The 23,314-nt window shown below is 47.3% G+C and overlaps 1 protein-coding gene and 1 long non-coding RNA gene across 5 annotated transcripts; one reads left to right on the top strand and one right to left on the bottom strand.

Moving 5' to 3' along the window:
- The first annotated feature begins 159 nt into the window (after positions 1–159).
- nwd2 (NACHT and WD repeat domain containing 2) lies at positions 160–19,333 on the top strand. Of its 4 annotated transcripts, XM_019856071.1 has the most exons (9): positions 160–550; positions 1,118–1,289; positions 5,399–5,487; positions 9,481–9,597; positions 13,286–13,489; positions 13,683–13,833; positions 14,343–14,932; positions 15,009–18,469; positions 18,609–19,333. In XM_019856071.1, the coding sequence occupies exons 1-9, from the start codon at positions 536–538 to the stop codon at positions 18,949–18,951; spliced, it is 5,142 nt and encodes a 1,713-aa protein (XP_019711630.1). In that variant the 5' UTR covers positions 160–535; the 3' UTR covers positions 18,952–19,333. The 4 variants fall into 4 exon arrangements, with proteins under 4 accessions (XP_019711630.1, XP_019711628.1, XP_019711631.1 ...); XM_019856069.1 differs by having other exon boundaries at positions 164–550; positions 15,009–18,912; XM_019856072.1 differs by lacking the exon at positions 160–550 and adding an exon at positions 575–870 and having other exon boundaries at positions 15,009–18,912.
- On the bottom strand, positions 13,695–23,186 carry LOC109506984 (uncharacterized). Its single transcript, XR_002166386.1, has 4 exons — positions 22,486–23,186; positions 22,296–22,391; positions 14,837–14,889; positions 13,695–13,778 (listed from the first exon to the last, which is right to left on the bottom strand). It is a non-coding gene; the product is annotated as an uncharacterized LOC109506984 (long non-coding RNA).
- Between the last annotated feature and the right edge of the window lie 128 nt (positions 23,187–23,314).

Here is a 23,314-nt window from a genome sequence, read left to right as displayed (position 1 = left end):
CACATTTGCAACGTGTTACAGGTGGTAGTTGTAGTAATAACGAACCCACTGCCCGCCACTGGTTTGAAACAGTTGGGTTATCAACTCGAATGTTCCGATATCAAGTTTGACATCCAAATCTAAGTTTGATCACAACCTATTTTTTGCTTTCAAAGTAAAACAACAGCGCCAAAAATACAATGGCTGAAATAAAGATTTTTCTACCGTGGAACTCGACATTTTGCGTGCATAATACGTTAACGAGGCAAAACACGCTAGTTCTTTCCTTATCCAAAGGTGTCGCCCCCGAGGAGTGTTCCCCCCAAAGCGATCTGAACTTTATTTTGAAAAGCCACTCGACTTCCGCCTTTATTGTGGACTAGCTGACGTCTCTTTCGGCGCCAGCCAGAGCTCGGTCGACTCGCAGAGGCAGCGGGATGCGGCGGGGTGCAGCCCAGCGAGCGGCGACAGTCCTCCCGTCCCACGACCACCCCGATGGGCGTTTTTGTCGTGCTTTTGTCGCCCTCGACGCTCGGATCTCACCGGAAGCGGCGAAATGAAGCGGATGAATGTGAGCACCAAGACCGTTGTTGAGCCCCGACTCCGGCATCACTTGTCGTCCCTGGATGCGGCGCCTCGCTGCTTTTAGTTGTCCCCTTTCGGGGGTTTTCATGTAGAGTTGATCTGACAACTTTTCGTCCTTTTTTCCCCTCCCTCCCCCTCTTTTTTTTTTCAAACAAACATCGCCGGATTGAGCAACTCTTGGAAAACCGGCGACTTGCTTGCACCTGTTCCCGGCGGAATAAGCACCCTCGGTGGTTATTCGGTTTTGCAAGCATCCTCCCAGGGGTGTGCGAAAACGGCCGATGCTTGCCTTGCTCGTCCGTTCCAGTTATATGTCGTCCTGTTGCCTTTTTGTCCGTTAAGCGTGAAAACCCATGCATGCGTCCGAGGACGTGCACACACACGTTACGCATGCACCGTGACATCTCGTTGCTGTTTGCATGTGACCCCCCCCCCCCCACGGCATCTCGAGGCCAAATTCAATCACATTTTTTTTTTTCCTCCTTCAAGTTAGTTCATCGGGTGAGCCGCGCACGTCTGTCGCGCACTAATGCGCGCGTTTGTTTGTGCGCAGCCACGCTGGAAGTCGACCCCGATGTGGCCGTCGGGAGTGGGCAGCCGGCAGCCTTGCCCGCGGGAGTCGGCGCTGCGCAGGGCGGCCATCAGCGGCAACGTCCTGGCCCTGCCGCCGCACCACGTTCCCAGCGGCCGCAGCGTCCGCGTCTTCATCTGCGCCAATCCCGACGGTACGTCAACAGCGGGCAGCACGCGGCCCTTTCCAAATCGGTTTCACGAGTGACCTCCGATGAAGCTCGGAGCAGTTTAACCACCTGTGGCCGCACAGCCTCCGTTGTGCACTGCAGCACTACAGGGCGACCCTTTAGCAGCGATTTACCAGACTATATTTCTTCATGCCATGAGAATCACAAGCCTCAATATTCCACTCTTCAAACTGCCGGGTCAAAAGTGACCTAAATTGTCTTAAATAGCTAAACCAGCGCTGGGTCCTAAAGGGACCCAGACGAGTTATTTATACCCAGCTCATTGGGTTGATGATTTGACTCAGCAAGTTGGGTCAAGATTCCGATTCAACGAAGGGTAAAAACTACACACACTGATGAGTTAAAGCTAACAAGGATTGGGTAACCAGGTGGTGGTTAGAAGGATCAGGATGATTTTGGAGCTGAAAAAAAAAAGCATAACTGATCACCGACCCGATCAGAAGATGGACCAATCTATCCAATTTGTTTCAACAACTTGTGTGTAATTGACAGCCATTGAAATGCATTGGGGGGAGTGGAGAGGGCGGGGAATGAAACCCAAGAAATTTGGCCAAAAGCGGCGATGAAAATTCAATACACAGAAATCCCAAAATTATGTGAAAATATTGTGAGGGCGGGGTGGAGTGGCATGTGAAAAAAAAAAACAGACTGTATAGGCTGTGATATTTCTGATTATTACCAATGCCAGAGGAGAACATCCCTGGAGTGATCGATCATTGATCGATCGGCAAATTACAACTGATCAAAGAGTCCGCATAAAACGCAAACCATTCGCAGATCCGATCCAGCCGACCAAGTCAACTCATCTTATGACCGACATTTTTGACAACAACGAAAAGCAACTTTAGCAAACCATTCAATGCTCGTCGGGTCACTCGTATTTCAAGATTGACATGGCAACACGTCAAAACTGACATCTGATTGGACAAAAAGGGGAACGCCCAACACACGCGTACACACTGAAATGAAGAAAATACAAGCGACAGCTCACCACTCGCCACATGTCACGGAAAGCATCAAATTAGGAATGCCCGAAGAGTTCTACTGAACCTCTTGTTAATTTCAAGAACGGGGCATTCAATTTCTACATGATGTATTTAGCACCCAACAGCTGCTCGCACAGATGTTGGACAGACTTGACATTGGCTCCACCGCTCACATACAAATGCAGTTGCAGGCGGCGGGAGTATGGGGGGGATTCCCCCATCCCCTTTATGACACAGAAGGCAAGCAGTCGGGCTCGACCGATTCATCGGCCGGCCGATTAAATCGGCCATTTATGGCCCTTCAAACGTCGGCCAAAACTGACGATGTTTGCCGACGCGAGCTTGCTAAAAATCGGCATTTGCCTCAAAAATTTTTTAAAAATCCCAATGAGTTGGGCTCAGATATTCGCGCCACAATCACCTCAACAGGCAAACACAGCAGATCCGCTTGGGAGTTGCTGCGGCGTTGAGAAAATCCGCAGGAGCCTGGAGACGCAAGGAACATCTGGCCTTCATGGATGGCTGGTCCACGCCGCCTCGCTCCGCCTTCAGCGTCCTCCGGGTCATCCGCTATTGATTTGCTCACTGGCTTTTTGTTTGCATCACTGCGGAAGACTCCGCATTGAAGGATCGTGACGCTCTGGGGAAAGGCCGAATGTTCGGCCATGTGAAATGTTGGGTCAGATGTCCGGCGATACAAATAATGCCGAATAAAATTGGTCAACAGCAAATTTGAATCAGAGATCGCTTTATGTGCCCCTAAAGGTATTTTTGATGTGGATTTAAAAAAAAAAAAAAAAAAAAGGGAATTTTTTTTTTTTTTAAAGATATTTTCATTTTAGGCTTTTAAATTTGGCAGATAAAAAGCTTGCGCAATATGGATTCCACCACATGTAATTTATAGCTATGAGGTTTCAGGAAAAAAAAATCCACCTGTTGCTGAAACGAACCCTTAATTCATAAAGGTGACCAAAAACATGACGATAGCTATTATATTCTCGTTAGCCAGTAAACAAACATTACAAACAACGAGCAACAACAAATAAAAAGACATATATGCATTTAAAGAAAAAAAAAACAAAAAAAAGAAGGTGAATTGACCGGCTTCACCCCCACGATTAATCAAATGATCATTGAGCCACGCATTTTTGAAAAATTGCCATTGCAGGAGAGTTAACATCATCACAACTAATGACACTACTTCTTCCCCCCCACCCCAAGGCTCGAATTTAGAACGTTGAACCTGATGTTTTAAATTGTGACCTCCTACCGGGTTCAATTCCAGCTCCGGCCTCCCTGTGTGGAGCTTGCTTCATGTTCTCCCCGGGCCTGCGTGAGTTTTCTCCGGGTACTCCGGTTTCCTCCCACATTCCAAAAACATGCATGGCAGGCTGATTGAACACTCAAAATTGTCCCTAGGTGTGAGTGTGATCGTGGATGGTTGTTCGTCTGTGTGTGCCCTGCGATTGGCTGGCAACCGGTTCAACGCCGGGTGTTCAACGCCGACTGCCCGAAGACAGCCGGGATAGGCTCCAGTACCCCCCACGACCCTTGTGAGGATAAAGCGGATCGGAAAATGGATGGATGGATGGATTCAGTTTGGTTAACTGGTCACTATACAGGTACCCAAAGAAGCCTGGCAGTCTATGTGTGAGTTGCAACAAATGTAAATCATTAATACAACTAAGAAAAAGCTTGGGGCCAAGCACGGACCCTTGTGGCACATCGGATGTGCCCTCAATGAATTGCGAATTTTTGACCAGTGTAATTAACTTGCGTTGGTGTTAAAGTGGAACCTGACGTTCAAGTTTCTTGAGCTGTTCATTTGATGTGAGCTAGCCGACTGACCCGTCACCTCACAAAACGCGTTTTCTTGTCCTGCATCACGGTTCGTGCTTTGAATTTCAAGCACGCCACACATCAGGTGACAATAAGTCACCCTCGACAGTTTAATCTGAAAGCTTTCAAACACAAAATGATGAAGATGTTTATGATTCCTCGCAGTGTTCCTGTGATGGAACGAGATGCGCTGCTGCAGCCACTTACTGCACATTATCGCTGCGCTTCAATGTGACATTTTGCTGGCCAGCTGTGGGCAGATGCATGTCTGGACGCGGCCCCGAGCTTTGCTAAAGATAGACGAGTGAAAGATACGTCAGACTAAATTTGCCGGCTTGGCCCCGCTCACTCCGCGTGTGTGCGCGCGCGCTTGCGGGACGAGGGGCGTTCCGTGCAGGTCTCCCTGTCGGCCATGTTTTGTTTGAACTGTCCATCCGCGCCCTCCAGGGAAAGAGACCGGGCTTGTCCAAATAGATTACGGCGAGTGTGTGGAGAGGCGGAAAAACAGAGAGGGGAGAAAAGTGGGACACAACAACAAGGCGCAGGCTCTCAATTCAACATTCCGATATGATTGTCGCCTGGCGGCAGCTAACCTAACGTAGCGTTTTTGCACATAACCCCATATTTGCACACAGAAAAAAAAAGTGGAACACCTTGTCAAACGCGTCCACGGACGTATTTAAGTCACCAGCAGTTACCATCAGCTCATGCTGTATTTCATACCACACTCGCTTACGCTGTCTGTAGCCACACCAGCCAAGGGCAGTGACAACGCTCCAGTCCGGGACTGAGCGCTGCGTCCTGCTCCTCACAGAGCAGCGTTGACCGGCAGCGAATGACGGTGGCTGTGCTCACGCCCACAACGGCGCAAACTGCACTTTATTTGAACTCTTTCAATGCCCGCCATATTCAAAACAGACAACCTACTGAGTGCCAGCCAATATTTGCTGGGTATTCTGACTGATCTTTCAAGGCTCACAGAGTTAGCCAGGACTTCAAAAAACAAAAACAAAAAATACAAAAGTAGTTGCCGTCAACGGCACTCCACGTTAGGTTTCCCGTTGACGGCAATTGTTGTCGATGACGTTCAAAGGCTTAAATGCGCCAATTTGCGCATGTTACCAAATGACCAACTCCCGTTCTCACACGCCTCACTGCAAATTTTTGCTCCGCCGGATTTTCTGCGCCGGTCCTGAGAATGGAACCCTCTCTCACAATAAAGCATCTTCTTGTCCCCTTCGCTTACAGACACAGAGGCAGAAAGGAACGCACTGAAAGAGCACGTCTACCCCAAACTACGGGACTTCTGCAGGGAGAACTACGGCATTGAATTCCAGGTTAGTCGCGTTTGCTGTGATTTGCCATCACGCTCCAGAGGCTGCCCTTTCGCTGACGGGAGCCTGTCGGTTTTGCATGTGAAGCACCCGGGACCTTAAAAGACCCCCCGGCGCCGCACACGTCGGTCTCCTGACGTTTAGAGCGGACAGAAGGCCAGCAGAGATAAGGCGCCTGGCGACAAAGGCTGGCGCGAATCTGGCCGCGGATAAGGCGCAATGACGTGAGGGCTTTTCCCTCTTGTCATCGCCCGACGGCCACCGTCGCTCTCCCTTTTCGCTCTCTCCGTCGCCGCGGCCGTTCGGCGCATTTGCATTGCAAATCGACATCGGCATGCGCGGAGAGATTGCTATCAGGGTTTGTTCGACAAATCCAGGAGAGCCCTCAAGCTAGCGGGAGATTTGGGCTTCAGATAGTTCTTGGAAAAGCGAGGAGCGATTTGCGCGCGACGCCAGCTTCTTATTTTGATGCAGGATTGCAATTCCAGTGCCTGGCTCTTGTGTTGAGAATAACCTTCTGAGGTCATTTTGGAGCATATGAAATTGTTTGCTTATGGTATCAACTCATCCACTGCTGTGGATGATTATATTTGTCGACTGGAATCCAAATCTCTCTCGTGTGTGTGTGGGATGAACAGAGTTGGCATCGCGAGAAAAGACGACGTCGTTCACGGAGTGAACGACAAACGTCATGTTAAAAAAAAAAAAAAAAAGCCACTTTCGTTCAACTCGAGCCACGCAGCAAGTCAGTGGTGCATGTGTTCATAAATGATTATTTTGCCATCAAAAGCCCCTTTCTTAGTCTTGAGTTTGTCGAATTTATAGTTTGGCGTGTCACGAAAGCAAAACCGCTTTTCGCAAAAACTTGTTTTCTCTGCTTATTGGTCAGAAAACGGGTTTTTTGGTGAAATCAATCAATGCTCGACTGCTGATTATTCCCCCCCCCCCCCAAAAAAAAAGAAAACGTTGGAAACAAATTTTTACTCCGGTGCTCCACAATCTTGAAACCACAAAATCCTTTTGACATTTTAAGTGAGGATTACGTTGGAATGAAAGCCTAATTTTCATGAACTACCTGTAGTGAGCCAAAATGTCATCTGCTTCTGTGTGCCGTTATCATTTTATGAGATGCGGAGCGTGCGGTCATGTGCAGGGTTATTATTGTTAACGAAAATAAATGTAATAACTAAAACTAAAATGATTTTTTTTTTGAAATCATTAATGAAAGAAAATAAAAATGAAAATGCTTTTGGGTTTGGGGTTCATTTTAAATGTATTATATTTTGGTAGTGCTGAACGTCCATATAAGGGAGGTCAAGGAGTCGTTTGAGAATTGTCGTTTAAGTTTACTTTATGACACGATATGGTGACTTTTTTTTTTAATTGTTGAGTTCAACAACAACAACAACAACAAAAAAAATCTAAAACTAATACTAAAACCAATAAAAATGCATTTTCAGAAAGTTTAAAAACTAACAAATCTGCTCTAAAATGAATTAAAACAAACCAATTTCCAAAATAAAAGTCAACAATAGTTTTGAACAATAATAAAAAAAAAATAAATTCCCGCTGGTCAGTTATCAACTTGAATTAAAAAGGGCTATTTCATTTGACAGTGCAAAATATGATCGCTAAGTCCGCGAAAGATTTTAACAGATCGGACGTGTATGAAAAGGCTCGAGTTTGGCGAACTCTTTATTGGCATCCCACTTTCACATTTGTCATCCAAGAACTGCTCTCAACCAATCCAACCGTCTGTTTTCCGCCGGATGTGTCGATGAGATTTAACACTTGCGCCCCAGGAAACATGTTGAGCAGGAAACGGCACGAAAATTTCGCACGTGTCACTCGGCCTGACACGTCTGTGCGCCGTGGCGACGGGAGGATAACGACAGACAGAATTCCTGGCCTGCGTGACGTAGGACCGCGCGATGACGCCGGGGAAGGGAAATGTGCAAAGACACTTTTGGCTTCGCACTGTGCAGCCACGTGCCCGTCTGGTGATTCAGCTTGCTGTCGCGATGCATGAGCGGGAAATGATTTACGCACAAGAGCTGCAAGTCCTCGCAACCCCCACCCCACACACACACACACACGACCGTACCCCTCCCTCTTCACCCGTGCCACGTGACAAATTGGCGCCTCGGTGCAAACTGCTTTACGAGAGCTGGATTATGAATCACTGCAGCAGCGGGAGTCAAATTGCTCGTCATCGTTTGCCTTTGATTTCATATTCATGTGCCATCACAACACGGCGCGCGCGCGGGCACACAATACACAATCCCGTCTCTTTCCGGCGGCACACACTGACACACATATGCTCGGCTGATGAAATCCGAGTCCGCTCGCTCCCCTCGTCACTTGACTCACTTTCCTCCCAGAGTCTCGTTGCTTTCTGAGGACGCAGCAGGATGAGGAAAATGGAGAGGATGCGGGGTGGATGGTGCCCATGGTGATCCGGCATAGGGGCAAAAAGGCTGCGTCCTACCAGGGTCAGCCATATACAAGAAATATATATATTTTATATATATACACACACACACAGACACACAGCCACACACACACACACACACACACACAAACACAGTATTTGAAAGACTACAACCAGGTTTAATACTTCCCAACAGGAAGTGAAGCCAGAAATCCACTTAAGAAGTTGGCAACTTGGCAAACGAGGGATAGAAAAAAAAAAAAGTGAGAACATCCCAGCTTTATTTAAGACGCGATGGTTGTGATGTATTTCACTTCAGAAGCAGTATTACGCACAGCATTCCACGTAATTCAAAGCCCGTGTGGACTGTTGCGCGGCACCCTGTAGCTGATTTTTGGATGGTTGTTTTGAAAACAGTTTTGTTGATTTTTTTTTGTTTTGTTTTGTTTTGTTTTGTTTTACTACACATGAACGTTTTTTTTTATGTTGCACACAAGAAATTCACATATAAAAACATAAGAAAACAAATACCCCCAAAATAAATAAATAAATCAATACAAATTTAAAAACGAAGCATTCTTGAAAATATAAACTAACAAACCGGCTCTGAATATGAATTCAAATTCAGCAATAAAAGGAAATAAAAACTATAATGACAAAAAAATAAAAAATAAACAACGGAGCAATCCAGTTGCAATTGATGTTGTTTATTTATGTATTAATTTGCCTGAAACTTTTTCTCCTGATTTTCCGCCTCTCGCCTGATTTCATGCCCTTTCTTCCTGGGCTTCATGGGCATTATCCCGATGTTTAATAGTATAACATTTAATAAATGGGTGGGGGTGGGGGGAGACTTTCCCTGCATTTCAACTGCCGCAGGCAAACTCCTTCCAAGGGCGTTAGAAAGCCGCTTAGCAGAAGCTGCTTCAGCTCTTATGTAAGCAACCATAGTTGAGGGCAGGAGTGGGAGAGTGCGATCAAACAGGGAGGATTGGCAAATTGGCATGAAAGAAAAAAAAAAAAGAGAGATATGGAAGCTGCCAAATCCTGCCCCACGGGAGTCTTCTCTTCATTTCCAAAAAAAAAAAAAAAACTTCAATAAATTTCCTCTTAGCCTCACTTATGCCTCCTCGCTTACCTTGGATCCCTGCCTCGCTTCTCAACTGCCCATTTTGGCCTTCATCCATCTTCGCGTTCCTCGGCATTGCAACGATCACGCCGCGGATTTAATCAGCGCTTTCTCTTCCCCTCGCTTGCACGCACGCACGCACGCTCGCTGAATAGATACGACTATTAATTTCGCTCCTGATTACAAGGCGGCCTCGCCGTCACCTGCTGGAGCCCAGCGGACACCCGTCATAAACTGCCTCCATTTCCTCCCTCGGCCGCGGCCGGCTGGCGCGGGCCCCATTGTGGGAGCGGATAAGTGACACTGATATGCCATGACGGATGTGGCAAGCTGCGAGCTTCCCCCAAATCAATCTCTATTCTGCCCGCGGCTGCGGCAGTATCAGAGTGGACCCTATTCGGCAATCTATCAATCCTCAAACAATTTTTGGGCTCAGGTGGTGGACCTCTACTGGGGCGTGGACCCAGAGGAGTGGGACAGTCCGGAGCTGCAGCGGCTCAGGATGAAGCTTCTGGAGGAATGTCTGAAGACGTCAGCGGGACCGTGCTTTGTTGTGAGTAGCGCAAGCTAAGAAAAAAAAAAAGACAGCTGCAAATTTAGGTGCAGAAAAGGGGGCAAAGGGGGATGAGGGAGAAGGGCAGAGATGACAGGTAGAGTAATGGATGCTGAATTATTCACATCCAACAGATCTTTTTCTGGAGGTGAGATAGAGAGGTAATGCATTATGGGTAGGACAGCATCCCGGCATTCTAGAGAACAAAATCGTGCTTCGCCTGGCGGAGCTTTGCCTCTACGCCTTCGCAATTTGTTAGATTTCAATTGCATCATGACATTCAATCGCTTATTAGGGGCGCACCAAATATATGGACAGCACGGTGGAGACTGGTTAGCAAGTCCGCTTCACAGTGCGCAGGTCGTGGGTTCGATTCCGGGCCCCGGGCCTTCCCGTGTGTTCTCCCCGTGCCTGCGTGGGTTTTCTCCGGGTACTCCGGTTTTCCTCCCACATTACAAAAACATGCGTGGCAGCTAAATGGAACACTTAAAATTGTCCCTAGTGCGGATGGATGGTTGTCTCTGTGTTCCCTGCGATTGGCTCGCAACCGGTTCAGGGTGTCCCCTGCCTACTGCCCCAAGACAGTTCAAATAGGCTCCAGCATGCCCCAGGAAAAGCAGATTTGAAAAGCAGATTTGAAAATGGATTGATGGATATACCCATATGTTGTTTCTTTCACCGTACTATCCATCCATCCATCCATTTTCTGATCCGCTTAGCCTCACAAGGGTCGTGCTGGAGCCTATCCCAATTTAGACTGTCCCATTAACCTGCCACATGTTTTTGGAATGTGGGAGGAAACCGGAGTACCCGGAGAAAACCCACGCAGGCCCGGGGAGAACATTCAAACTCCACAAAGGGAGGCCAGAGCGCGAATCGAACCCTGCTCCTCTGCACCGTGAGGCCAATGCGCCAACCGGTCGACCAGCGGGCCGCCTTTCGCCGTAATAGTTAACTTCAACTGTTGGCGCGTTGGAGAGCTTCTCAAATTGTCTCTTATTGAAGGGATGCCTAATCCTTGCGCTCATGAGATACGATTTGTAAATGGCTGCCATATAGTAAACAATCGGGGATTTCCCAGGTAACCTTGGTTTTATCGAACATGAAGATAGCCTCGTCGTTCTCAAAAGGTCTCGCTCCGACAAAGGCGCTTTTGTCCCTCCGTGCGCCTCAAACGCCGACTGCAACGGAGGGCGATGACACTGCTGGTCATACAAGCCAGGCGCCGTCAGGCTAAACGCCGAGTTGAAAAGAAGAGGCGCCCTCTCTGCTTTCGCCCTCGAGCACCGCGGATTTCTTTCACGCCGGTCAGCCCGCAATCTCAGCGACTTAACCCTGACGAACCCTCGGCATTGTCGCACCGCGGTGGAGACAAATAGACCTGAAAGCGCACAACACAACACACGAGAGAGATCAAAAAGTCTACAAGCCCCTGTTCGAAGGCCAGGTTTTGGTGATATGGAATTAATCTTGGTCTCATTTTCTTTAATTTTTTAATATTTGAAAAATCTGGTATATGAACAAGGGTGTGTGTGTTTTTATAGACCCACGTTTCCTCATCAGTTTTTCCTCCACGCAAGCTATCTCCTTCAGCAGTGCTCATCATTTCTTGAATTTGTGCTCCAAACCACCGTCGCACGTCATCCTGAAAAGCTTCCTCAAATGAAATTACAAAGTGCGTGTGAGCTTTTAGACGCAAGACGGCGCGTGACACACCTGGACGAGGGTGGGGGGGTGGGGTTTTGTCTAATCTGTCAATAAAGGTTTCCATGGCGATTGCAAAGGGTTGGCATGGTGACGGTAAGCATGACAATGTGCCACAACTGTCTTTTCTTCTTCATCATCTTGAGCTCTCAAATTCCCCCGTGTAAAAAAAAAAAAAAAAAAAAAAATCATAAATACTCGATAAACGCCTCAAGGACGCGTCTCAGCTTCGACGCTTCCACTTTTCCTCCCATCTGCCAATGAAAGAAGATAGTCGGGGATAAAGTAACCTTGATTTTTTTTTTCTTTCTGCTTCTGTTAGCGTAATGTAAGGCTAACATGATCCAAGAGCTTTGAGCCCAAATGTAGAAAACAATCTCCCCGCATTCCAAATTCCAGGAGATCAATCACTGGAAGCTTGAGTGCGATGTCATTATTGCACATCGGTTGTCGCTCAAAACCATGTACCAGATCAATACATACGATTTTTGCTGATTGATGGAGCAAGGCATCGTTGGTTTTGAAGCGTTTTTCCCTCTCGAGGCTCATCAGGAAGACTGGAGCTGGACAGTCAAAATTCTGGCACAGAGGAGGGCCTTTCTCATCTTTGGCATTTTCTTGCCGTTTTCAACTCTGGAACGTGTCGCACTGATTTATTCCTTGGAAACGAGCGCGACGTGTGGACGCGTGACAAGATCACAGAGGGGGGGCTGTGGAATGCAACTTTATTCGCCGCGTTCTCCGCATCTGCTCCCGCTGCTATTGCCAAGGCAACCAGTGCAAGCCCGGCTCGTCCAGGCTTCGAGGCACCCTCGCCAACCAGCGCGCCGGCGTCATTTTCCAGTCCCCTGACTCTGAGTTTTGCGTCTTTGGCCCCAGGCTAGAAGCATGCCGCTACACAGGATGTAAAGATCAGCCAGTCGAGTAACGGAAGGCTTCGTTTCTCTCTCGGGTTGTCCTTGAAGCAGAGCAAGGAATGACCCAGATCCTTTAGGCCGATACTAGATAAGCTGGCACCCCAAAGTGTGCACTAAAGCAGCAGTCCCCAACCTGCAGGCGGCGGACTGGTACCAGTTCGTGGGTCATTTAGTACCGGGCCGCACAGAAAGAATAAATAACTGACATTACTTCCGTTTTATGCATTTCGGAATCTGACAGATGTTTTATTTTGAAAAATTCTCTGTTATATCCGTCTACAGTGTGTTACTCTTGACGCAGGTCAAGGCGCGCTTCTCGGTCACGTGATAGGTTGCCGCTAAAATAAAACCCGGGAGCTAGCAAAATGAGTCAAAAACAAATGTCTTTGGAAAGTTTCTTTGGGGAGACAGAAGAGGAGCCGATGACTTTCAAGAAAAAAAAGTTACATTAAATAGACAGGATCAGGAGTCTTACTTAAAATTTATGGATCTCTCTCAACGGGAGATTCCCGCGCACCAAGCCCACTCTGCATAATATGCGGTGATGGTGAGTCAAATTTTTCAAGCACTTTGTATTTACGGTCTATCTTATTTTGAAGGGATATTTACCATAGCGACCAGAGAGTGTTGTTGCGGCCACACAGGACGTTCCTCGGGTCATGATTCGTGTTTATTATTATGTTTGGAAAATACCACAGTTTTCACGCAGGTCATATCATTTTGTAGTAAAGGCCGGTCCCTGAAAATATTGTCTGACATTAAACCGGTCAATCCGTAGAGTAAAAAAGGTTGTGGACCGCTGCACTAAAGCACCTACTGTACATATTTAGTGCAAAATGTTACACTTGATGATGACACAAAGAGATTATGAGAAGTGGTGGCGGTGGTGATGATTAGAATGACTAAGGGGCCCACGCACTTTCCACTCACAAAATCTTCATGACCATATTTAACTGCGACATGAAGACTCGTGCGAGCTTTTCTACACGCGAGATAGATCTGCCCTCAATTCATTGACCGATTGCTCGCCTTGGTGACGTCCGCCGGTCCTTTTTGTCATCCGTCAGGGTTTGGTGGGAGAGAAGTACGGCAGCATTCGAGTGCCAGGAGAAGTGGAATCGGCAGAGTTTGAGATGATCTTGGACGCAGCAGTGGAAGCAGGGCTGGACACGCGCATCTTGGACGAGTGGTACTGCAGGGATGAAAACTCTGTGCCGCCCGCATACTACCTCAAACCCAAAGCCCAAATGCTGAAGAACTACCAGAACTCAGTGAGTGCATCTTTGGATGAACCTCGTCAAATAAACCCTTCACACTTCTTGTTTGCCAACTCCGGTATATTAAAGCGCACCCGCAAATCATTCGTTTCGCGTCAGCGTTCGGATGTCAAGCAATTCTGCATGTGGCGCGAGTTTGCGGGGGGGAAGTCAATCTGTCCTTTTCCCTGCCTGCCGCCTGACTTAGATGGAGTCCAGCAGTGCAGCCAAAACCAAGAACGACAAGGCCTGGAGGAAAGTGTCGGAGGAGATCAAGCGTATCTTCCGTACGGCGGTTCTGCAGCTTCAAGAAAAGGGGACAATGCCGAGCACTCAGGCCAAGAAATTCCTTTGCTCCGGTTAGTGTCAGGTCTGCTCGTTTAAGATGACGAACGCGGCCGACTCCTAATTAACCATTGTTTTCTGTGGAGAATCATGTGCCATCTCCGGGAAGGCCCAACTTTTCCTTCCAAAACTTGCATTTCTTGTATCTAATTAGGACGCCACAGTGTGAAGAAAACGACACGGGAGAAACTGGCAGAATTTCAGTCGGCGGGCTCTTTGTGGGTGGGGGAGCCTCTTTTACACTCAAATGCTGTTATCATCTTTGGCTCTTTTTACATGAGGCTCAAGGGATCAATGTAATCACTGGCAAAAATGGTTACGAAAGCTTTTCAGATTATCTCCTGAAAGAACTCTGTTAGATTCCTATTTGAGGATGTCGGCCGGTATACTTAAAGCTACATCTTGGTAAGCGGTTTCTAATTGGGGGTAGGGAAATACTGGCCATTTTAGTTTTAATTTAGGTTTGACAGGCAATATGTTCACGCGTAATATTTTCTTTGTTGTTGTTTTCTTCGTATTTCAGCCTTGGAAGACGAATTAGACTTTGCCCTCGGAAAACAAACTCCCGCCTTTCTCAGGAAATGCGTTTGCTACATCCGCAAGATTTCAAACTTTGACCGCTTCGCAAAACTCCCCGAGATGACCCGCTACATGGACATTGTGGTGAGCAGCGACCGCATCATGCGCAACCAGGAAGCATACGAGCGCTTGCTGAAGGTGCGCGACGAGTTCATACCAACGGTGGTGGCCGCGTCCAACCTCCGTGTTTACTCCTCGGTCACGCACTGTGACATGAAGCTCGGCTACTCCCAGGAAGTGGAGAGCCAGTATGTGGAGGGACTATGTAAGCAATTCTATGAGGACATGGTGGATATAATTCAGGCCACAGTCCAGCAGAACTTTGACACAGAGTCTGACCCGCTGTATGATGAGATCTTGCAGCACCTGTCCCTTTGTAAAACCTACTCAGCGCTGCATGAGTACAAGACCGAGTCCTTGGATTACGTGCAGGAGTACCTTTTGCCATCTAAGGGGGGTAGGATGAGTCCGCTCGTCGTGCATGGTGGGCCCTGCACGGGGAAGACATTGCTACTTGCTGAAGTGGCCAAACAGGTGAGACATTTTCAGTATTCATTCAGCAGATGAGAGAGCAAGGGACTCTTAAATATCTGTCAAACATGTCTTTCAGGCCTACGCGTGGCTGCAAAAAGAGACGGGCCCCGAAACAGATCCCGTGGTTATTGTCCGTTTCATCGGTTCCAGTCAACCTTCCACAGACTTGCGCACCCTTCTCCAGAGCATCTGCGAACAGATTGCAATAAACTACCGCTGCTTGATTCACTTTTTGCCTAACAAAATCCAGGAAATGAGGGAGCTCCTAATCAACCTGCTGGGAGAATCCTCCTTTCACAGGCCCTTAGTCATCATCCTGGATGCCCTGGAGCAGCTGTCAGATGCCGATGAAGCGCGCAAGCTGTGGTGGCTCCCAATACAACTCCCTCGGACAGTCCGCATTGTCGTGTCAACATTGCCCAATAAACACGGAATCTTGCAGAAGCTCCGACACGCTGTTCACGATGAGGACAATTACGTGGAGTTAGTACAGAGGGACCGCAAGGTCTGCAGCCAGACGTTAAAGCAGCAGTTACTTGGCGTCAAGCGAAAGGTCACCTCGGGTCAACAAATCTACGTCAACGAGGCTCTGGCAAAGTGTACGTTGCCGATGTTTGTTAATTTAATCTACAGAGAGGTGGTGCACTGGAGGTCTCACAAGGATGTGGATGAGAAATCCCTGTGCTCCACGGTACACGAAAGCATAGAACAGTTATTCTATTCGGTCGAGAACAAGTTGGGCCAACGATTTGTCTTTCGAGCGTTGGGGTATATCACCATGGCCAAAGCGGGGTTAACTGAGATTGAGCTGGAGGACATTCTTTCCCTGGACAACATCGTCCTCGGTGACGTTATTGTGGTATCGTACCTCAAAAATCCCTTAAGAATTTCTTGTGACTTGGTAGCACGGCTCAAGGAAGAGCTGGAAGGTTACCTGGTGGAACGCCAGGTGCATAACGTCACCCTGATGGTCTGGGCCAACAGGCATCTGCATCTCATTGCCCAGAAGCTGTACCTGAGCAACGAGGAAGACGTCCATCAAATGCACAGCCTTCTGGCAGAGTACTTCCTGGGGGCGTGGTCAGGGGGCCGTAAGAAGATCTTCACTTATGACAACAATCATTTCACGTCCCAAAACATATCGCACCACAAAAATCCCCACCATCAACAATCCCATGAGAAAACCTCATCTGACAAGTACTCATATGACAGGCAAACCCCGGAGCAGCCTTGGGTCTTCCAGTGCAACCTTCTGGAGCCCGACATTTTCTTTGTCAACCACAGGAAGATGACAGAGCTGGTGTTCCACCTCACGAGAAGTGGCCGTACCGATGACCTCATGTTTGGCGTCATCATGAACTTCAGCTGGCTGTACACAATGATCAAGATCGGACAGTTTGAAAAGGCTTTAAATGACATCGAATTGGCCTACAGCTACACCCAAGAAAAAGAGCTGAAGTTTCTATCCACCACACTCCGCAGCATCAAGGTCAAGGTGTTGAAAAACCCGGCATCGCTTTCTGCAGAACTGCAGCAAAGGCTGCTGCCAGTGGTCACCTCCCTGCCAAAACTTAGACATCTCCTCCTGGAGTGCGACAAGGACGGCCCCAAGTACTGCTCCATTGTGCCTCTTCACTCCTCAATGGATGTCACCTACAGTCCAGAGAGACTGCCTTTGAGTTCTAGTTACATGCATATCGTGGAGATCTTGCCCACGCTAGCACCGAACATCGTCCTCGTCGCCCTGGAAGATGGCTCGGTCAGCACGTGGGACGTCGAGAGCAGACAATTGCTACGGCAGATCGACACGGCGAGATCGGTCGTGCTGGGAATCAGGCTGACCGCCGACGAGAAATATTTAGTTGTGGCCACCACTAAAAACACGCTCCTGATCTACGATAATCATAAATCCTGCCTTTTGTCGGAGGTTGAAATCAAGGGCTCCAAACACGCTGGCGTCACCGGTGGGGTGGCCTTTATCAACGGCTTTACTCTGTCAACTCACCACGCTTTAGCCTGGCTCGAGGCCAGTAAAGACGTCAACGTCATTGACCTACTTTACGGCTGGCCTCTCTATCAGTTCCATTGCTGGTACGAGGTGACTTGCGTCCAGTGCTCACCAGATGGAATGTATGCCTTCTGTGGACAGTACCTCAACACCGCATCCATCTTTCATTTGGGGAATGGCGACAAGTTGGCCACCGTGACCTCGGAGTTTTCGGGGGGCTTTGTCAAATCCATTCTCGTCCTCGACACGATCAACCAAATGGTGATGATCGACAACGAGGGGAGTCTGTCCGTATGGAACACCAAAGAGATCACCAACCCGCGTCTGATGGAGGACTACGACTGCAGAGGTGATGACAGCGAAGTGGTGAGCATCGAGCTTTCGGAAGACCAGCGCTCAATTCTGCTTTGCAAGGCCAGAAGCATTGAGGTTCTCGATACGAAGGTATGGAAAATGGTGGAGAAGTTCAAAGCAAAACGGAGTGAGCGTTTTGTAGCCGCGGTTCTTTCCAAGAATGGGCAAAGTATCGTGGCCTCCATGGAGAACACCTCTTCCATCTTTGTGTGGAGGAGGGACAGCGGGCAATGCATGGCAAGCCTGATCGAGATTTCGGGGGCCATCGTCAAACTCATCAAGTCGGTCCACCACAACCTGCTACTTTCTGTTGCCAGCAGCGGAGTGCTGTCCGTCTGGGACATCGACATCATCACCGCAATGTCCAATATCGACAAAACGGGCAAGAAGATCCAGACGTTGCAGCTGTCTGGCAGAGAGGATTACGTGTTTACCATGGATGGTTCTGAAGCAGTCCACAAGTGGAACTTCAGCACCGGATTTATCGAAACGGTCTTCAAGCACGAGGGCACAGTGGAGAACTGTGTGCTAACCTCCTCGGGGGATCTAATGGTAACGTCCGACGACAAGTGCAGTCAGTACATCTGGCAAACCAACAGCGGCGAGAACATTTTTCGCATCAACGGACAGCGAATATGCCAGCTGCTGATCACCCACAACGACCAGTTTGTCGTTTCGCTCTGCGAACAAAACGCCTCGAGAGTCTGGAGACTGGCCACCGGACACAAAGTGTGCAACATCTTAGTCACCCTCCAGAACGCTCTGATCACCACAGCCAACACGTTTCTGGTGGGCATCTCCAAAAACAAGCTCCTGGCCGTCAGCTTGTGGTCGGGCAGCGTGTCCAAGAAGTTTGTGTGCGACGACGGCATCACCATTGTCAACTTCAAACTCATTCCCGACTGCCCTGACTGCGTCGTTTTCATCACATCCACAGAGACGGTCTTCATCTGGAGCGTGGCAGACGAGGCCGTCTGCAGGCGCGTCCAGCTGCCAGCCAACTTCCTGAAAAATCTCGAGGACTTCCAGATCTCGCCCAACGGCAAGCAAGGAATTGTGTCCAAAGGTGACGAGAACATCAACGTGCTGGACCTCCACAGCGGGAAGCTGAGGCTCGTCCATGCCGCCGGCATCATCTGGCGTCAGAAATTATCACGGGACGGCCGTTACCTCGTGTACGTCTGCTTCCGTAACTGCGACGAGGACGACGATGCCGGCGTCGTGTCCAATCTGATTGTGATGCGACTTGCCGACGGCAAGAGTATTGGAACGTGCTCCTTATACAAGACACCCACTTTCCTTTCACTCTCCCAGAGAGCCCTCAACATCATCATTGGCTTTGAGGACGGCAGCATTGGCACATACACCGTGGTGGACCGCGTGGACGCCGCGCTCAAGATCAAGATCGCCACGTCCAACAGCCGACAGATTGTCAACAACGCTTCGCAGAAGGTCCGTCCCAAATGCGGCAATCATTCCTTCAAGACCATCGCCGACTGCATTTGGAGGGAATCGACGGAGGTTTTCTCCAGGGACAGCCCGATCAATGTGTCTGACTCCGGCGAAGGTGAGTCGACTACGCCGACAAAAAAGACGGAGCTGCTGCAGTGAAAAAAAAAAAGAAAAACAAAAAACCAGGAAGAGCGGAGATGTGTGACGAGGTTTCGACTCTCCGGAGGGTTGTAGTTGACTCTTGTTTACAGCCACGTGATTCAGCTGCAAATGTCAGGCGTCTGACTATCTATCCTATCTAGTCGTCGTACTGTTTTTCGTTTGTTTTCCATTCTTACGCTCGGAATCATCAACACAAGACGGGAAGAAATTCAATGAGATGCGAGTTCGGCCATTCTGTGTCCTTTTAGCATTTGAAGAACAAATGATTTCAGTGTCTTTGCGACGGAACACCGTCAAAGCCATTCTGCTCATCTCTGCCGCTCTTATTGTCCAATGGGTTAATTTGCGGACATTATGCCATTGCGTTCTACAGCAAGAGAACATTTTTATTTTCTTTACATCCGTTGGCACACACACACACACACACACACACACACACACACACACACACACACACAGACACACACGTCTCTTTTTGGCTGCTGCAATTTGTGCAACTCTTTAAAATGTTAAGTTGTGCTTCATGCAATCAAAGTGAGTGCCTGGAATTTCTAAATGTCTTTATGTGCAGACTACAAGATTTATGAGACAAAAATAAGCAGGGAATTTGTAAACACAGGATAAGTATAAACACACACAAAAAAAAAAAATGCGAGCCGCAGGTTGCATTGCTCTTCGTAACAACAGTTGGGGAACGTTTTACTGTGAATTTGCAGTTCCGGTCACGTGAGAGCTGTTGTGTTTTCAAGCGGAAGCACCACTTTGGAGCAATTCAGTGTAGCATAGCACCATACAAAGTCACGCCTTAATCAGTGTACTTGCTTTTGGGTCTCGTGGAGTTCAAGTGTTGACATAGAAAAGGACAGTGACAGTAGTCGTCCCGTTGTTTCACTGAAACAATTTGGCCTTGTGCATATGTATTTACAGTAGCGGTTTTAGACACAAGGTAGAAGCACTTTATTGGTGGTTTGCGAGAAATAAGTAGATTTATTCCGATGTGCAGCATGGTATTTATTTATTTATTGAGGTGATCTAGCGGTGTCTTAACACAATTTTTAAACAGAACTTGCCTACATATACAAAGAGGATGTCCAGGTACATTTGGGTGTTTGAAATGAAAGAGATGGTCATTTCACATGTGGTCGTTACTGTCGTTGTTAGTCGTAGTACAAGAACACACATGATAATTGACTCGCAGAGTGTCCTTTCGATCACCATTGCACAACCGCAGTTTTTAGGAGCGCCTCCACGACAAAAGCGAGCTCACAGAAAGCACACTGGGTGACAACAGAATGACGTGGCTCCGGTTGCAAGTGGCGTCGTCATGTTGACACATGACAAGTATGAAGCAAAGCCACACACTCTCCTCACCTTGACCGACTTCTCACAAAAGGGCTATTCTAGTACATCGACTCATTTTCAGCCGTTAAGATGATGGCCCTCGGATCCTTTTAAGCAAGGTAGCAGGATCAAGCTTTAAAAGAATTCCCCCATAAGAGTTTATAAATTTAAAAAAAGAAAAAGGGAGGGGGGGAGAAAAGGGAAAAAAATACAACATATGTAATTGCCAAAGTTCGTTCATTTCGTTCAATGAGGCTTGAAATGTAATTATATTGTTGCCAAATTGTTTCAGTGGTGGACTGTGATTTAGTTTATGATCAAGAAGGTGTGCTCTCTCTGGTCTCTCAAAGAAAAAAAAAAAAAAGAAAAAAAAAGATTTAAAGAGTCCTGCCCGAATATATTGGAATGCCAATTTAAGCGTATATTTGAATGTGGCCATATGGACGCCCGTAAATGGTATTAACTGTCTGTTAAAGTAACTTGAATGGCTTTTAATAAGTTCTACGTTTGCAACTCATAGTTGACATACTGGTGATGAATGTTTCTATGGTATTATTTGTATTGTCAGGATTGATTACCTGTTTAGAGATTTATATTTTCATAAATGTTGTACTTTGTTACCGAGATGTTCACTGGAACTCAAGCAGAAAAGAAACGTATGTTCGAAGCAATATGAAACTAGCGTGTATGCATTGTTTGTATGGGACATTTTAATGAAATAAAACAGATGACTTTTTTTTTTTTTTTTTTGGGCTCCACGTGCTTGCTACCTCTGGATCTTTAATGAACCACAATGACGCGTGTCAGTACTACCTCAAGCGCACACACAGACGCACGTTTCATTGTGTGCTACATCGCCGTTAAAGCATCTGATAGGCCAGTAATTGCTTGTCTCCGCTTGATGACAAATGCTGGACAAGCATGGTGAATACGGCTCCAACGCGGGCTGGCATTGTCATTGGGAATTAGGCGATGCGTGTGGTTTGCACCTGTGCAGGGAGCGACACACACACACACACACACACACACACACACACACACACACACACACACACACACTCACACACTCACACACTCACACACTTGCCGACAAATTCAGAGTGATTGGCCAATGAAATGCCTGGAGCTTTGGGCTGCTGTTTTAATTTCCCTGCGGTGTCACTCTAAGCCAATCCGCGCGTGTGTGTGTGTGTGTGTGTGTGTGTGTGTGTGTGTGTGTGTGTGGATCCTGTCTCCACGGCAACATCGGGTCCACAGGCTTGGCCACGCCCTTCATTCGCATGATGGTGAGATCATGTCTGTAGGGACTGCCTGCATGCCCTCACGATGAGGACTCCACACACACGCACATTTGCGCCGCGGCATCACACCGCCGTGTAATTACCACGCTTGTTTACCCAGCGTCAGGTCTGCACAGGTCACGCTTTGTTTCCGACACTGGGTATCGTTTGAAAACGTCTCGTTATTTGCTCTGACCCCAAATAGCCGTGTCATTGTCAGACGTATTTACTCTGTGAGCCAGGACCCTGCTTTTGTGGTCCCAGGTTTTTCCATCTGGAACGTGTATTCATAGCAACGGGGAAGCCTTTGGCTCACCAGGTTTCTCTCCCTCACTGCCACCCGGACCCTCTGGCAGCAACAGATAAACCGGCCAAGACGAAACACTTTACATTACCTTGATGCAGTGCAGACTCAACAATATTTTCATCAAAACTGAAGTGAGAAAATATGCTGAATGTCCACAATTTTCTCAACACAAAACGTCAGTCAACTAGAAACAACCACAGCATCCTGATACAATCAATACAAAAATGACAGCTTCCGCTTCATTAGCACTGATTTTAAGATGGAAATAAGAGCTACACAAGGGCTCTATACAAATGTGTCCCCACAAATGAGTAATGTGTACACAGTATTTCTAGAAATTACAATGATTACATTGAACATGATAAGAGAAAAACAGCGACGACTGCTTTCCTTTTAACAGCAAATCATTCATTCACTCTTGGTCTTTTTGAAAAGAAGTTACTGAAGATGACATCTTACCACTGTCGACAATTTGTGCCATTTCTCTCCAGATGCCGATGATCCCCATCCTGCCTGCACTGTCATTTGACTTGCAAGCTTGTTTGCTTGTTTCACCTACAAAATACACAACATAAAACTTACTGGGCAGTTTTTGGCTAAAACTAATTACGGGGTAATGCTCATAGTTGGGAACTAAATAATAACTCACCGAATCTTTGTAAAAACAAGCTTATATTTCGTGGCGTGACTTCATTTTCACCTGCTAACTTCCGGCAATAAAATAGGACCACGCTGATTGGATGACACATAGGCACCGTCATAAAGGTACAGTACACACCCAAATTTGCACAATTGTGCTGTAAAAATTATTGTTTCAACTATTTACATTATTTAGCGATGACCCTCATTGGCTTAAGTCTTTCTTTCTGTTGTATTTATTATTTTGTGATATTTACGTAGTTGCTATTAGTAAAATTGAATTATAGTAAATAAAGTTGAAAGGTCAAAGAGCTCACTTAGCTTTCAACACTCCTGAAGCCGATTTCATCGTCAGTGTTTTAATCTTTTAAGTCCCAAAAAGGATGCCAGCTGTGCTATCACTGACAGTGGTCAGCTCACTTAAAAATGCACAACCTCGCTGAGCCTCAATGAAGCAGATGTTCACACGGATGTGAAACTCCAGTTTTGCCTGACAAGTCAAAGACACCAAGGCCAAACTGTGAATTTCATCACCTTTCAAGGAGACAGCACTGAGCAAATTATACCTGGGCGATAAGATCTATGTTCCTTTCGAGGACAACCCGGTGTATCTGTAAACAATGGAAACCAGTTTTTCAGACCCGTGTCTCTCCTCAGGCATGTCATTTGTCAATCAAGAGACAGAGAAGCTGATACATGTGCTCAGTTTAACAAAAATAGGCCTTTTTTTGATTTATATTGTATACACTTATTGTTAAAAACGTAATATTCATTACTTGCAACAATCTCTTGAACTCGATATTAGTATAATTACTGATAAATAATGCTTGAAAATTGGT

This window comes from Hippocampus comes, unplaced genomic scaffold (assembly GCF_001891065.2).
Source record: "Hippocampus comes isolate QL1 unplaced genomic scaffold, H_comes_QL1_v1.1 scaffold246, whole genome shotgun sequence".
Taxonomy (NCBI): Eukaryota; Metazoa; Chordata; class Actinopteri; order Syngnathiformes; family Syngnathidae; genus Hippocampus; species Hippocampus comes.
The sequence above is the reverse complement of the archived record's forward strand: the minus strand, read 5'-3'. Positions and strand labels throughout refer to the sequence as shown.

Excerpts from the sequence above, each read along its gene's own strand:
- nwd2 (XM_019856069.1), top strand. Across the intron at positions 13,490-13,682 it reads TGAAGAACTACCAGAACTCA|ATGGAGTCCAGCAGTGCAGC; the intron begins GTGAGTGCATCT and ends CGCCTGACTTAG. Across the intron at positions 14,933-15,008 it reads TTGCTGAAGTGGCCAAACAG|GCCTACGCGTGGCTGCAAAA; the intron begins GTGAGACATTTT and ends CATGTCTTTCAG.